The 14,411-nt window shown below is 35.2% G+C and overlaps 2 protein-coding genes across 4 annotated transcripts; both read left to right on the top strand.

Annotated features, from left to right (window-relative positions):
• Positions 1–716: 716 nt before the first annotated feature.
• On the top strand, positions 717–3,990 carry LOC140873230 (uncharacterized). 2 transcript variants are annotated; one of them, XM_073276278.1, is made up of 5 exons: positions 717–1,060; positions 1,648–2,258; positions 2,753–3,029; positions 3,589–3,654; positions 3,724–3,990. In XM_073276278.1, the coding sequence occupies exons 1-2, from the start codon at positions 874–876 to the stop codon at positions 2,253–2,255; spliced, it is 795 nt and encodes a 264-aa protein (XP_073132379.1). In that variant the 5' UTR covers positions 717–873; the 3' UTR covers positions 2,256–2,258; positions 2,753–3,029; positions 3,589–3,654; positions 3,724–3,990. The 2 variants fall into 2 exon arrangements, with proteins under 2 accessions (XP_073132379.1, XP_073132377.1); XM_073276276.1 differs by having other exon boundaries at positions 3,589–3,990.
• Positions 3,991–5,198: 1,208 nt separating this feature from the next.
• Positions 5,199–8,823, top strand: LOC140873054 (tubulin beta-5 chain). 2 transcript variants are annotated; one of them, XM_073276036.1, is made up of 4 exons: positions 5,199–5,321; positions 5,865–6,263; positions 6,423–6,692; positions 7,820–8,823. In XM_073276036.1, the coding sequence occupies exons 2-4, from the start codon at positions 5,870–5,872 to the stop codon at positions 8,494–8,496; spliced, it is 1,341 nt and encodes a 446-aa protein (XP_073132137.1). In that variant the 5' UTR covers positions 5,199–5,321; positions 5,865–5,869; the 3' UTR covers positions 8,497–8,823. The 2 variants fall into 2 exon arrangements, with proteins under 2 accessions (XP_073132137.1, XP_073132138.1); XM_073276037.1 differs by having other exon boundaries at positions 5,248–5,330.
• Positions 8,824–14,411: the final 5,588 nt, after the last annotated feature.

Genomic DNA, 14,411 nt, shown 5'->3' with positions numbered 1-14,411 from the left:
TTTTAACATAAAGATAAATTGATCATGTTCTCAAAGTAAACGTGGACACAATGATTCAATGAATCAATATATATGGAGCGGGAATCGTGAGCATGGTCAAATGGGTCATCGGACCTTTGCTGAAGACAGATTCTTTCTAAGACGATTTCTATTTCGTTCATCGGATCTGTTTGCTAACAAAGAAGTATATTATAAGCCAAACAAATTCAGTTTTGCTCAATCTCATGATCGAAGCATACACTCAAAGCAAACTAGATTATATATATCGTCGTGCTCCCTTCTCAGTGGAGGAGTTTACCATGACGCATATCACATATGGAAAATTTTGGTTTTTCTGATTGTGATTCATATGTTTTATGAGTAAATCTGTTGCTGTACAAGAATTGTTGAATTTTTTAATGATAATGGTTCGTTTTAGGTAAAAAATAAAAAATAGAACATTCTTGTAAATTCTAAAAATTGTCCTTTTTTACGGTAGATTTCAACCTAGCATATGAGTAATATCTTAATAATAGATCAAATATTCCATGATTTGTCACGTCAACAAAAATATATAATTAATTACGCCTATGTGTAAAAATACGAATAGTTGAATGCATGATTTGAACATCTCATCTACCCCTTTCTTTCTGACATATCACATTTCTTTTATATTTATATTATCTTTTATATTTAGATTTATATAAAATCAATCCATTATTCCGTTCCAACACTTCAATTGGTAGAGTGGAAGAAGAAGGGTTGCCCTTTTCTTCTCTCGATCCAATCACCCCTTCGTGTCTCTCTGTAGAGAGAAGAGAGAATATCCTACGTTCCAGGGGTAACCGTACATGCATCAATATATATACAAACTTCAAGAGGGTGTTTGGGAGTATGGATTTGAGTTTGACTTCTGGAGTTAGTGTTGAAGCTGGTGAAAATGGTGCTATTTTGGAGCAAAATTGGGAAGAGAAGGAGAAGGAGAAGGAGAAGGAGAAGGAGAAGGAGCCGCCTGCATACGCTTCTATGGTGGATTCATTTCTCATCGAAGCTCTACGGAACCCACGTCATCGTTTAACTGGTTAGTTTTTTTTTTTCTTTCTGTTTTGCTATCCTCTGGCAAGTTATCAATTTCTTATTTCTGGTCGAGTAGTTTCTTTATATCCTGTGTTGAATTTATTGCAAGTTCTTTTTTTTTTTTTTTTTTTTTGGTGTGTGTAATTGAGAACTGTTTTTTTTTCCGGGGTTGGAATAGCTTTGGAAGATTTTAGAAGTTTGCTTTAGCTGTATAAGGAGTGATTGATTAAGGTTTGGCTGTGTGGGCAGAGGTTCGGTTCTATTTTTATTTTTGGGCTTGTAATTCAAGAAGCTTTAGGGCCTGCTGATGTGGATGGATTTGAAGAGGAATCTGAATTGCACGTCATTGTTAAACTTTAGGTATAGATTTTTAAACTTTTGAAGTTTATATAGAAGCCATTGAATGAAAACATGGTCTCTGCACAAATGGCTTGCTTGTGGTTAGTTAAGAAAATTTACATGTTAGACCGTTATGGTACCATTTATATTTATTTGGCTCATTTACGTTTCACATTTGGGTGTGTTGATTTAATATTTGATGTTTATTTAGTTTTTTTATAACATTTCATGGTATTTCTTGTTATTTATCAGTTTTACGAATGGAAATCGACATTCAGAAATTCATACAGAATTCTGATCTGCAGCTGTTTGAGTTTCCACATTTCCCTACCTCATACCTGCGGCTTGCTGCTCACCGTGTTGCTCAACATTATGGTTTGCGTACGATGGTTCAGGACAATCTCATAGATGGTCAAGGAATGAGAATTTTGGTTATGAAGAAGCCAGAGAGCAAGTTCCCTGCTTTTTGTTTATCAGATGTGCCAGCAAACGATTCAGAAACTGACAATCTTGATCAAATCAAGATTGTCATTAGGCCGAGACCTTCTAACCTTAATTCAAATGATGCCACTGAATCGCAGCACAAACGTAATCCAGTAAGAACTGTAGAAGAGAGGAAGGAGGAGTATGACAAAGCACGGGCTCGTATCTTCAGTAGTCCAGCTAGTCCTGAGTCAAAGGATGCATTCTTTCAAGCGACTGATGTTGAGAGGAACTTAAACGTTGATGACAATGAAGTTTTAAGGAACTTGTGTGTGCAGGGTGGCGATAGGGTTTGTAGCAGGGAATTCAGTACTTCTACTGTAGCTATTTTTAGGGACAGAGTAAAGGATCAGATTGACCCTGATTATGATCTATGAAAGGTATTTAATGAATAACTTGGTTTTGAGTTAGTACTATGCATTGAGAAATTGTTGATGATATCTTGTTTCTGTTCTAATTATTTCCTTTTCCGTACCTTGTTGAGCTTTTTAGCGTTTTAGATCGATAGTTTCTATTCAAGCTACAGTAGCCCTTAACCCACATGCCGAATAAAAGGATTGAACTTGAAGTTGTTTCCGATGCATTATTCACTTACAAATTTTCCTTGTTTTGATGCCAATCCTTGGAGAAATTTGCATGCGCAACATGCTTTTGAGTAAATAAATAAATGTAGCAAAAGTCTGTACTTCAAAGATATACACGTGTCTGTACCAGCTTAGGAAATTAACGTAATGATGCATATGATGTTGCGGTTTGTAAGTGCTTTCATAGAAACTGTCAATTTCATGTTGATTAGTCTTTAGCCATTATCAGTTGGAATTTGCATGCAAATGGTATAATTAGTTTCAGTTTCTTCTTTTATGATTTGGTGCAGATATGTTAGGAACACCCCAAGCACTCAAAATTTCATTCAGACCCAATTTAATATACAGAAAATTCAGCCTCCATTTGTCCAGTACGAGTCTTTTTACCCTCAGCTAGCTCATATGGCAGCACCTTCAGCTGCTCTCAATTACGGGAACCCAGTGATGAATCAGTATTGTGCAGCAGGATTGAGTCAAAAGTTTGGGGATGCTCTATACATGCAATGGCCTACACAGACCATGATGTATACACATTCATATAATCAGCCGAGGCATAACTTTTTCCAGGTATACATCTCAAGTCCTTGTTATTTTGCTTCATCTCACAGTCTGCATTATAGTTGGTTATGTCAGTTGCGTTTTGCTTTTATCATTGTATTAGTTCGTTTTAGCATGTGCAATGATTTTACTCCAAATTGCATGGAACACCGATCTCCAGATTTTGACATGTCCCAGAAGGTTAGGTGAGTGGTGGTGTTCTTCCGTTCAATCCACGCGGTCAAATTGGATTGGGGTTTTGGGTATTTGAACAACTGATTTGAGTGCCTCTTTTTGGCATGAATTGGCTCCCTGAATCGTGAATTGCCAATTATCTGGACACTTCCTCAAAGCGTGAAACTATGCCAAATAATTGTCTTGGGATTGTATAAATATCAATTTGTAGTGTTGCAATTCCATTTCAGGAATGATGTTAGTTATGTTAAGTCGTTCAAACTCGATATTCTGCACGTCTTTTTGTCATTAGACATTAGGTTGTGTACAACAATGCAGTATGATCTTATTGACAATGCTTATCCATTTTTACGCTGAATTTATGCAGCTAATGCATTTCCTTGATTTGTCATAGGAACCCTTCAGTCAGGAGCCTCTTAGTTTTGATTACTCCCAGAATAGATAACAGTTGGTGTGTGATGTCTGCGTTACTCCTGGTATCTTCGTTTGGGGGGAAGTCTATGCTACCCCAAGGGCACTACCCTTGGAGTGGCGTGGCACTCCGTGATCGTGGGGCCCACTAATTTTAACCAATCATACTATGCTACGTCATCCCAAGGGCCTTGGGTAGCATAAACTTTCCCGTTGGTTTGGAGCAAGGGACAAAGACAGTTGAACTTTTGGTATTGTAATTTTCTTTTGTTGCTTTATTTGGAGTTTATTTTAAGGTCTTTGAAACCTTTCGCTTGTATCAGAAGACACTGCATCTTTGTGTTTCATTTAATTTAAGTTCAATGACGATGATGAATGATAATAATGATGCTTAAAATCCAAACTACGCAACCTCATTAAATATAAAGTAAATCACCACCAGGCACCGAATCAACATTTTAAATTAGGGAAGGCTACGTTTCAAATCACACTACCATTTTCTTTTAAATGTTATTTTTTGAAAGTTGGTAGGTTCAAGCGACAACATATGTATGTGCTTGTCCGTCTATATGTGTATGTATAAATTACCAAATTTAGTGCATAGTTTATAGTTGATTAAAAAATAGATCTTTGGTGAAATGGTTTTTATCTGTGAGACGATTCATCTATATTCATATTTATGATAAAAAAATACTTTTGGCATAAAAATGTGCATTTTTCTTAAAAAGCTAATAAGATATTCATATCACAGAATTGACTTGAGACGATATCATAAGATTTTGTGTTAAAACATTACCATGCCCAAGTAATTAACTGATGAAATTAAATTGCTTGATAATTATGATCGAAAATATTGTAAATTTTTGCTTTTGATTACAAATAAAAAAAGCCTCGAAGTAAATTGGAAATTATTTCCATATAGTAATTTAAATCACTCGGAACTTTAAAAATGTACAAATTCGGTTATATTTATGTAAGGTTTTCACTTGCCATTTTCCGAATTGAAAGCACACCGTAACTTTTCGAATTTGGTTCAACTTTTATGTCAAAACTTTTGGTTAGTATTTATTAGTTAATTAATTTCAAGCAATTATAGGTTGTAATTTTAAATTTTTTTGAACAAAATTTAGCGTATACAAGTACACAACTAATAATAAATATTATTTATTTATTGTGGGCGGACATGGCACATGGCGACAATTGTCTATCATGTGACCCCGCTACTCCGCCTGCGACCACAGTTGTCCGTTTCTCTCCAACAGTATCAGCCTCATTCACGCCCCTAGATCGTGTTTCCGATTCACGCGCAACCTTTAACAAATCAAATGATCCCACGTAGTTGCTTGTTCCAATAAAATCTTAGCGTGGACTGCAACCACCAGCTAGAAAATATTTTGTTCAGATTTCAATTAAAAAATCTCGCTTTTTAGATTCAAAAATAAAAATAAAAAATCTCGCTTTTTCAAAAAAAATCAAATTCGCTTTACTCCACGCCCCGATTTCATCTCGTCCGTCGATTGGTACAATCGTACGGCGTCTAAATAATCAATAGCGTTAGGAGGGAAACAACCTGTACCGTTGATGGCTCTTGCCACACACATAAAATCCCTCGATTGGATGGCCATTTCTCCTCACACGCTCTCTCACTCACTCTCATCGATCGAGTACAGATTACTCACTCGATCGCCTCTACAGTTTCCGAGCTCGATTCCGAAGGTACTTTCTGTAAGATCTAGATCTGCTCTCGATGCTTGTGTTTTCCAGAAGAATTTCTCACCATTTTCTGTTTATTAACGTTAATTGCTGTTGCTAGAGACTGATTTCCCTGATTTTAGGCTTAGATATATATGTTAACTCGATTTTGAAAATTTGTGTGTTCGGGCGTCGAAATGCGGGTTGATCGAGACGGTTGTGAGCATTCCATAGTTTCAAGTTGTTTTTAATCGATACTTTTGACTTTGACATCCCACTGTTTGTAGATCCGACTTGTATTTGAGAATTTTATGGTACAATGGCATCGGTAGTTTTGCTCTATGGTTAGATCTGTGAAGTATCATATAGTTTAGTGTTACTTCCGGTATGATGGATATGCGCGTTTATGTATGTTATGATCTTCAAGATTTTGCTGATCAAGGTTTGCTTTTTGTTTCTCCACGGTAGATCTCGGACAGACAACTTGATGAGTTGATGCATCCATGAAAACTTTGTGATGCGATTAGTGATCATGTGTTCGTGTCTGTAAATTTTTATGAATTATAGGAACAATGAGAGAAATCCTACACGTCCAAGGAGGCCAATGTGGCAACCAGATTGGATCAAAGTTCTGGGAAGTTGTCTGTGATGAGCATGGCATAGATCCAACTGGACGATATGTTGGGACATCTGATTTGCAATTGGAGCGTGTCAACGTGTACTATAATGAGGCGTCTTGTGGGAGGTTTGTGCCTCGTGCTGTGCTCATGGATCTCGAACCTGGAACCATGGACAGTGTCCGCACTGGTCCGTACGGTCAGATCTTCCGTCCTGATAATTTTGTTTTCGGACAATCCGGTGCTGGGAACAACTGGGCCAAAGGGCATTATACTGAGGGTGCTGAGCTGATTGACTCGGTTCTTGATGTTGTGAGGAAGGAAGCTGAGAATTGTGATTGCCTTCAAGGTAAATTATTAATCTGTCTGGATTTATTTGTTTGGTTACGATCGGGATTGATAAATTGCTGAGCTTTCTTTTTCTTTTTGGGTTTCTTGTTTTGGAAAAATTGTCATGTTATTGAACTTTGATGCGCCGGTTGCCTGAATGTTTAAATCTTGCTTCTAGGTTTCCAAGTCTGCCATTCACTCGGTGGGGGAACTGGTTCGGGAATGGGTACCTTGCTGATCTCAAAGATCCGGGAAGAATACCCTGATAGGATGATGCTAACATTCTCCGTGTTCCCTTCACCAAAAGTTTCAGATACAGTGGTCGAGCCATATAACGCGACTCTTTCGGTGCATCAACTTGTCGAAAACGCAGATGAATGCATGGTGCTTGACAATGAAGCTTTATATGATATTTGTTTTAGGACACTCAAACTTACCACTCCTAGCTGTGAGTATATTTTACCGAAACTACATTCCATGATGCATTTTTTCCTCCTATCACTGTTTTTATTCGGAGAAACAATATCTGCTCTGTCGTTATCTTTGCATTCAAAAGAAGTGATATGCGGTGGGACTTCAGTGTCTGGACATTCTTCATATTTCCCCATCTGATACAATTACTGTTCTGACAACACTATCACAAGTGATGAGTGTGTCAAACGTGAGATTCATTAAATTTTCTGTAGAATGACTGATTACTGAATGAGCCCCACCACACCGGAACAACATTATTGGTTGTTCCATTGGTACTAGATAGAGGTTCAAATGAACCGAATCGAGCCGAATAATGGTAAAAATTCAAAGCTTGAATTCGGCTCAAATTAAGTATAATTGAGTTCGAGCTCGATTCGAATCTCGAAAATTTCAAATATTTTGGCTCTAGCTCAGCTTGAAATGAAGTTCGAGTTCGACTCGAAATATTCGAACTTATTCGTGAACTATTTGAACTATTGCTCGGATATTATGGTTCGAAAAGTTCGAAATGTCCAAAAAGGTTCGAAATGTATATATATATTTATTGTATCATTATATTATTATATTAATAAAATATTAAGGCTCGCGAACTATTCGCGAACTATCGAACAAAATAATTTTGACTCGAGCTCGGCTCGAAAAAAATTTGAACATGGTCGGATTCGGCTCGAGTTCGATAAGTTCGAGTACGAATCAAATTTTTATCGAGTCGGCTGGAAAAGCTCGTGAACGGGCTCGATTCGTTTACACCCCTAGTGGTAGATGCCTTCTTGACACTGTTTCAGTGCTTCTTGTTCTGTTTTCACGCAACCGAAGCATCAGTTTGGCATTATTCTGTTTGATTTTTTTTTTTTTTCTGTTGCATTACCTACATTCTTCCCTTTGGCCGCTGTTAATCACACGCGGAATTTCAAATGCAAAATTATTCTGCTTAGTGCTGAGTATGTTTGCCTTTGTTTGATTTTAATAGCCAGTTAATTAGTAACATCTCGTGTCTTTTGAAGAGCATGAATTGTGTTTGTGTCAACTAACTGGCTCTGTATTCTTGCAAATGACAAAAGATCATTCTTTCATCTTTAATCTTTCCTTTTGTTAATCTAGTCGGTGATCTTAACCACTTGATATCTGCAACTATGAGCGGTGTTACCTGCTGCCTGCGTTTCCCTGGTCAACTCAACTCTGATCTAAGAAAACTAGCTGTCAACCTGATCCCGTTCCCCCGTCTGCACTTTTTCATGGTGGGCTTTGCTCCTTTAACCTCTCGCGGTTCCCAACAATACCGTGCACTTACTGTTCCAGAGCTCACTCAACAAATGTGGGATTCCAAGAACATGATGTGTGCTGCTGACCCACGCCATGGACGTTACCTCACTGCCTCGGCCATGTTCCGGGGAAAAATGAGCACAAAGGAAGTAGATGAACAAATGATCAATGTTCAAAACAAGAACTCTTCCTACTTCGTGGAGTGGATTCCGAACAACGTGAAATCAAGTGTTTGTGACATCCCACCTAAAGGACTTTCAATGGCATCCACCTTCATTGGCAACTCAACCTCTATCCAGGAAATGTTCAGACGAGTGAGTGAGCAGTTCACAGCTATGTTCAGGAGGAAAGCTTTCTTGCACTGGTATACCGGTGAAGGCATGGACGAGATGGAGTTCACTGAGGCTGAGAGCAATATGAACGACCTTGTTTCTGAGTACCAGCAGTACCAAGATGCTACGGCTGATGATGAAGAGGGTTACGATGAGGAAGAAGAGGAAGAGGCACACATGTGAGTTGAGAACTGTCCTCTGCAAATTTTCCATGTCATATCTGTTTGGAAAATCAAGTATCTTAATCTGTCTTCTGTGTTCTGTGCATTTCTGTGTTGGAAGATTCGAAAACTGACTGGTTTTCGATTTTCCATATATGTTGTTATTAGTAGCTACAAGAAAATGAGAGGAAGATCGTGAATCCCTATTGGGACTTGTAGTTTTTGTTGAATGTTTGGTTTTGGAGTATTATTGTTTTGAATGTTTAATAATATGCTGTAGACAATACTACTACTGGTTGTGCTATTTGTGTTGAACTACATGGATATTAAACTTGGCTATTCAAATCTTTCTTCCAATTGCAAATTATTATCCGAATGTTATATCTCATTAGTCATTTTGGATAATTTAAAAAATATACAGACCTTCTGTAGTGTCATTCTGTCGTTCTCGAGTTTTATTCCACTTCTGTAAATAATAATTTAAACTCAAAATTCTTACGTAATATTTCATCTTTTATAAATATATATATATATTTATTTCAGAGTAACTTCCAATATTCTTTATTTAAATTCTTTGTCGATCCCTACAAATGCTTTATTTGAAGACGATTTTTGTTTCTCCATTACATTATCAAGTAACAGATCTGGCATAAAATAAATTGTATTTTCCTAAAATACCTATTTCCCGGAAATATTATTATTTTGGTTAGGAAAAATGTAAAACAAAGTGAACTTTTAGCATATAATTAGGTAGAGAATGCATCATAATTATATTGGACACAAAGATTTATTGTACATCTGTTTATATTTTATATTTAAATTTAATGTATTTGCATAAACACTGGCCAAAGATTGCTGATATATGATATACAACTAGTATTTTGATATATGTGTTACGTATTTGTACGATTTGTTTTTTACGTTTTTACGGAAACCCAAAAAGATGCAAAAGCCTTAATTTAGAAGTAGAAGATGCGGAACAGTTTGAAAAGCCGTATTTTCATAAATAAATAGTCATGGACAATAAATGTACATCAATTTTTTAAAGACTAAATAGCCATCAAAAGGTGGAAAATAAAAAGGTTTATACCAAAATTTAATATAGTATAGAGATAGAAATATCTTGCATCGTGTTTTATGATTTTGAAATACAATACACGGCTAAGAAAGTAAAATATCTTATGTAACATGTTGAATTATATATATGAAATTTACTCACTAATCTTAAGTTTTTTTAAAAAGAAATGTTGGGAGAATCTGTAACCATTATCTATCGATATTTACTTGGTAAATAGTCAAGCTAATATACTCAGATTGCTAACTTCATTAACAAAGTAAACCACATTAAACAAATATTATATCACTAGTTTGTTCAAAAAATTGTTAATAAAAAAAATAAAACCCGTGATCATTCATCAAACGTCCACCTACTCAATCAATTCTCGCGTCTCTACCAGACATCGCTACTTTTAAGTTGAAATAATGGGAATGTGGCTGTTGGGTTGTAGGATAATGGATTTTGCCGGTGATTTATTTAGCATTGTATGTACCAATCCACGTGCTTAAGGATAGAGTTTTCATGTGCAACGAAGAACCATATACATGGATATCATACTATAGTTTTATTTTTGACAATGATTCATTGATAAGTTTATCTTCTGTATTTTATCTTAAAAATTTTAATTATATTTAAATTAAGACATTCAATCTCAATAATTCCAAATTTCTTTTTATTTCGATATTGTTAATATAATAATATTAAAATTACCCGTTAATTTTAATTTTTAAATCAGCAAATGTGATAGATTTAAATGAAGATTTTGCATTTTTTTCTCTAGACCAAATAACTAGAAAAATTAGATCTCGAAAGACCATCATTCAGAGTTCGTTTCACTCGTAGACAAGAAACAACGTCGTTCATAAGTTAGCTAGAATATCTTGTTTTCATGCTAGTCTTTCAAACTGGACATCACCTCCAGATAAGATTGTAATTCCGCTGTTTATTAGTATTATTACTTTTTGACTTTTTTTTTGAAAAAAAGATAAATATAAAATGTCGAAAAGTGGCAACAGATGGGAATGCCATGTGAGATGTGTACGAGGTACCGACATGTAGTCGATTTGGTTAAGATGTTTGTGAATAAATATAATATTAGACTTAAATTTTATATTTGAAAACGTGACATGTAACAAATTATGATCCGCAAGAATCTACCACGTTCTTCACTAAAAAAAGAAAAAATAAAAATCTACCACGTTCAAGCAGCCTTGGAACAAATAACACAGAAAATTTTTAGATGAACAAACAACAAAATTGAATGGGGCTGTGGAAGTAATTTACTAATTTTAAATTCAAAACTAATAAATCGGTTAAGTAATCAATAAATTTAGGGAGAATTACAATTTTGGTCTTATACTTTGTACATTTTCTATTTGTGATTCTGTTAACAGTAAATTTTTATTGTCCTGTAATTTGCATTCTTTTTTTATTTTTGATCATATTAAATTGAATTCGCATTTATAGTCCTTTAACTTACATAAATTTTTTTTATTTTTGGTCCTTTTAAAGATGAATTTTTATTTTTAGTCCTTTAACTTGCATGTCTTTTCACTTTTGGTCATATTTAAAATATGTGAATTGAGTGTTAACAGGACTTAAAATTAAAAAAAAAATACAAGTTACAGGACTAAAAATGTGAATTGAGTGTTAGCAGGACTTAAAATGAAAAAAAAAATGTAAATTACAAGACTAAAAATATGAATCGAGTTTAACAGGACTAAAAATGAAAAAAATAATGCAAGTTACATGACTAAACATACAAATTTACTTTTAACGAGATCAAAAATAAAAAATGTGAAAATTACAAAACCAAAAATGTAATTCTTCCTCAAAAGGTTAAAATTTTTTATGAGATAAGGAATCATGTAATCATTTTTAATAATGGTGACGACGACAGCGACGAAGATGGTAAGAAGTGATTTATTATTATTATTATTATTATTATTATTATTATTATTATTTTTTTAAAGAAATCTTGCAATATTATTAAAATTATGAGATGTCATTCAATACAAGATTAACTAACCAAAGAGAAAAATTCCCATGTTCCCAAATACAATGGGAAGGGAAAACAAGAGCAAATAAAGCAAGTCCATGTGCAGCTAAATTCGCTGTTTGTGTAACATGACTTAGATTAAGGCCCGAAAGACCATCCAGACAACAAAGAATATTCAATGCAATATTTCCAGTGTAGCTAACATCCACTGCTGGGTTGGCGACTGCTTGCACCGCCAGAAGAAAATCAGTCACGATTTCATGAATATCCATTCCTCGTTCTTGTACCAATCGGATTCCTTCACGGACAGCTACTAAATCCCCAAAGACTCTTGATGGAGGTTTCAAGATTCTGTTGGCAAAGGCTAACAAGGCTTGTCCTTCATGGTTTCTCACAAGCCCACCAATAGAAAAATCACCAGTAGCATCATTAATCAGGGCATTCACATCTAATTTCAATTTGTTAAGACCTGGTTGTTTCCATTTTGGACTTGGAACTCTGCCTTTTTGCACGGCACTCGAATTTAAAGCTGCTCTTGCCTCATTGAATTCATGTAGCAATATGTCACTCCATTCTATATCAAATCGAGCAGGAAGCTTATCTTTAACATGGATAATTCTGAGTCTTTCTTGCCATACGGCCCACACTAGCTTCACAAAGCTTTCCAGCTCTGAATTTAATAAAGCTGCCTTCATCCACAGAAAAATATCAATAAGGTCCAATGAAGTGGCCTGCTTCAGAATTGATTTGAACAACGAGTTCTTCCAGCACTGCTTAACCATGTGACAGAAGAACAGGGCATGACAGGTGGAATCAAAACCATATTGACATAAAGGACATAATCCTGTTACTGGTACATGATGCGCCATCAAGTTAGCTTGCGTCGGAAGAATATTCAATATAGCTCGCCACCAAAATATACGGACTTTTGGAGGCACCGACATAGACCATAAGAACTTCCACCAACCTTTCGAATGTAAATGTGAGCTGTTTTCAGAAGAATCGTAGAATTCAATTTCTAGTTTATACCCATCTTTAACCGGATAATGTCCCTTTGGATCAAGATACCAATATCTCGAGTCCTCATTCAACGACAAAGAGATAGGGATTGCCAAGATATTTTGAACAATGTAATTTGGCAGTATAGAATTTAACAAATTTGCATTCCAAGATCCATCTAAAATAAAAAAGTTAACAGTATCAAAGCCTTGCTGAATACCTTGTGGCCGATTCAAAGAATGAATGCCCGGAATCCAGTGATCTTGAAATGTTTGGATTTTTTTCCCATTACAGGCTCGCCATCGAAGCCCTTTGTGCAAGAGTTTTCTGCTCCATAATAAAGAACACCATATATACGATGGATTGCACCCCAAAGAAGCTTGCATTATATCTTGATGTTTGAAGTATCTTGCCTTGAGGACCCGAGCTACAAGAGAGTTTGGATTTTTGATAATCCCCCAAAGTTGTTTCGCCAGGAGAGCCTTATTAAAAACTTCTAGGTGTCTAAAACCAAGACCTCCCATAGACTTCCAAGATTTCCAATGAAGATGTCTCCTCCCATCATGTATTCCCCACCAAAAATAATTTGCACACTCTTTCTCGATAGCCTCACAAACAGCTTTCGGAATATGGAAACATGACATAGCATAAGTAGGGATGGATTGGATAACTGACTTGATTAAAGTTTCTTTTCCTCCGGCCGAAAAGGTTTTATTCTCCCATCCTTTTATTCTTTTAACCACACGCTCAATAAGATAACGGAATTGAAGTGTCTTACTCCGTAGAGAGAATGTTGGCAGTCCCAAATAAATCTCATGTTCCTGTGAAGTGGAAATAGTGAGCTCTAATTTGATCAAATTAACCGTTTTAACATCAGTGTTTGGGCTAAATGATAAAGAAGATTTCTGAAAATTAATGAGCTGACCCGATGCCTTTTCATATAACCTCAAGCAAGCAGTCCCAAATAAATCTCATGTTCCTGTGAAGTGGAAATAATGAGCTCTGATTTGATCAAATTAACCGTTATTATTATTATTCAAAATTAGTAATAAGTGATTGGGCCAAAGCGGTGGTGCTATAGGATTTTGGCTGACTTTAATTTAGTGGAACTTGTAAAGAAATAATATTTCTTTTAAAGGTCTAGCCCAATTACTTATATCTACTTTTGAGATTCTGGCCTACTAAGCTGTCCCAGCATTTTAGATAAGATCCTAGCTCAACCCAAATCACACCGCCATGCGGCCCAAGCCCATCATTATATTATAGTATAAATTTATTTATTTATTATATAAATAAACAAATTAACATTTTAAAATTAGATCATTTACCATATCATCTGCGTGCACTAGCTACCACTTCCGAGGTGTTCAATTACGATTTTGTTTCATTTGATTTTTTTTTATTTTTATCAAAATTCGAACCATTGAACCAATATCATATCGATTTCATAAAACTAAAAACAAAGTATTTTTTTTAAAAAAAATAATAGAATCAAACAAAACCATGAATTTCGGTTGGGTTTGGTTTGGATTATGCATTTTAAATTTTAAGTTTCGCAGTGAATTAATACACGAGATATTGTAATACAAAAAAAATTAGCAATTGAGATTTAATAGAAGCAGAGTTTATGAAATGGAATGATTATCAGATTATAGAGTAAAATACGATAAACAAAAATACTTACGTAAGTTAATTAATTCAAAGAACTATTCATTGAAAATCGATCTAAACCATGCGATTTATGTAGTATTTCAACACTAAATATAAGTGATTATAAATTATTTCTTTAACAAATTTAAAAGTTACAAACATCGCCTTAATCGTTTGGTTCATTTTGATTCATTTTCTGGACACCCCTAAGTAGCGTGTCAACTTCATTCAA

The sequence above is a fragment of the Henckelia pumila genome, unplaced genomic scaffold (assembly GCF_033568475.1).
Source record: "Henckelia pumila isolate YLH828 unplaced genomic scaffold, ASM3356847v2 CTG_525:::fragment_3, whole genome shotgun sequence".
NCBI classification, from domain to species: Eukaryota; Viridiplantae; Streptophyta; class Magnoliopsida; order Lamiales; family Gesneriaceae; genus Henckelia; species Henckelia pumila.
Note: the sequence above shows the minus strand (reverse complement) of the source record. Positions and strands in the feature narration are given on the sequence as shown.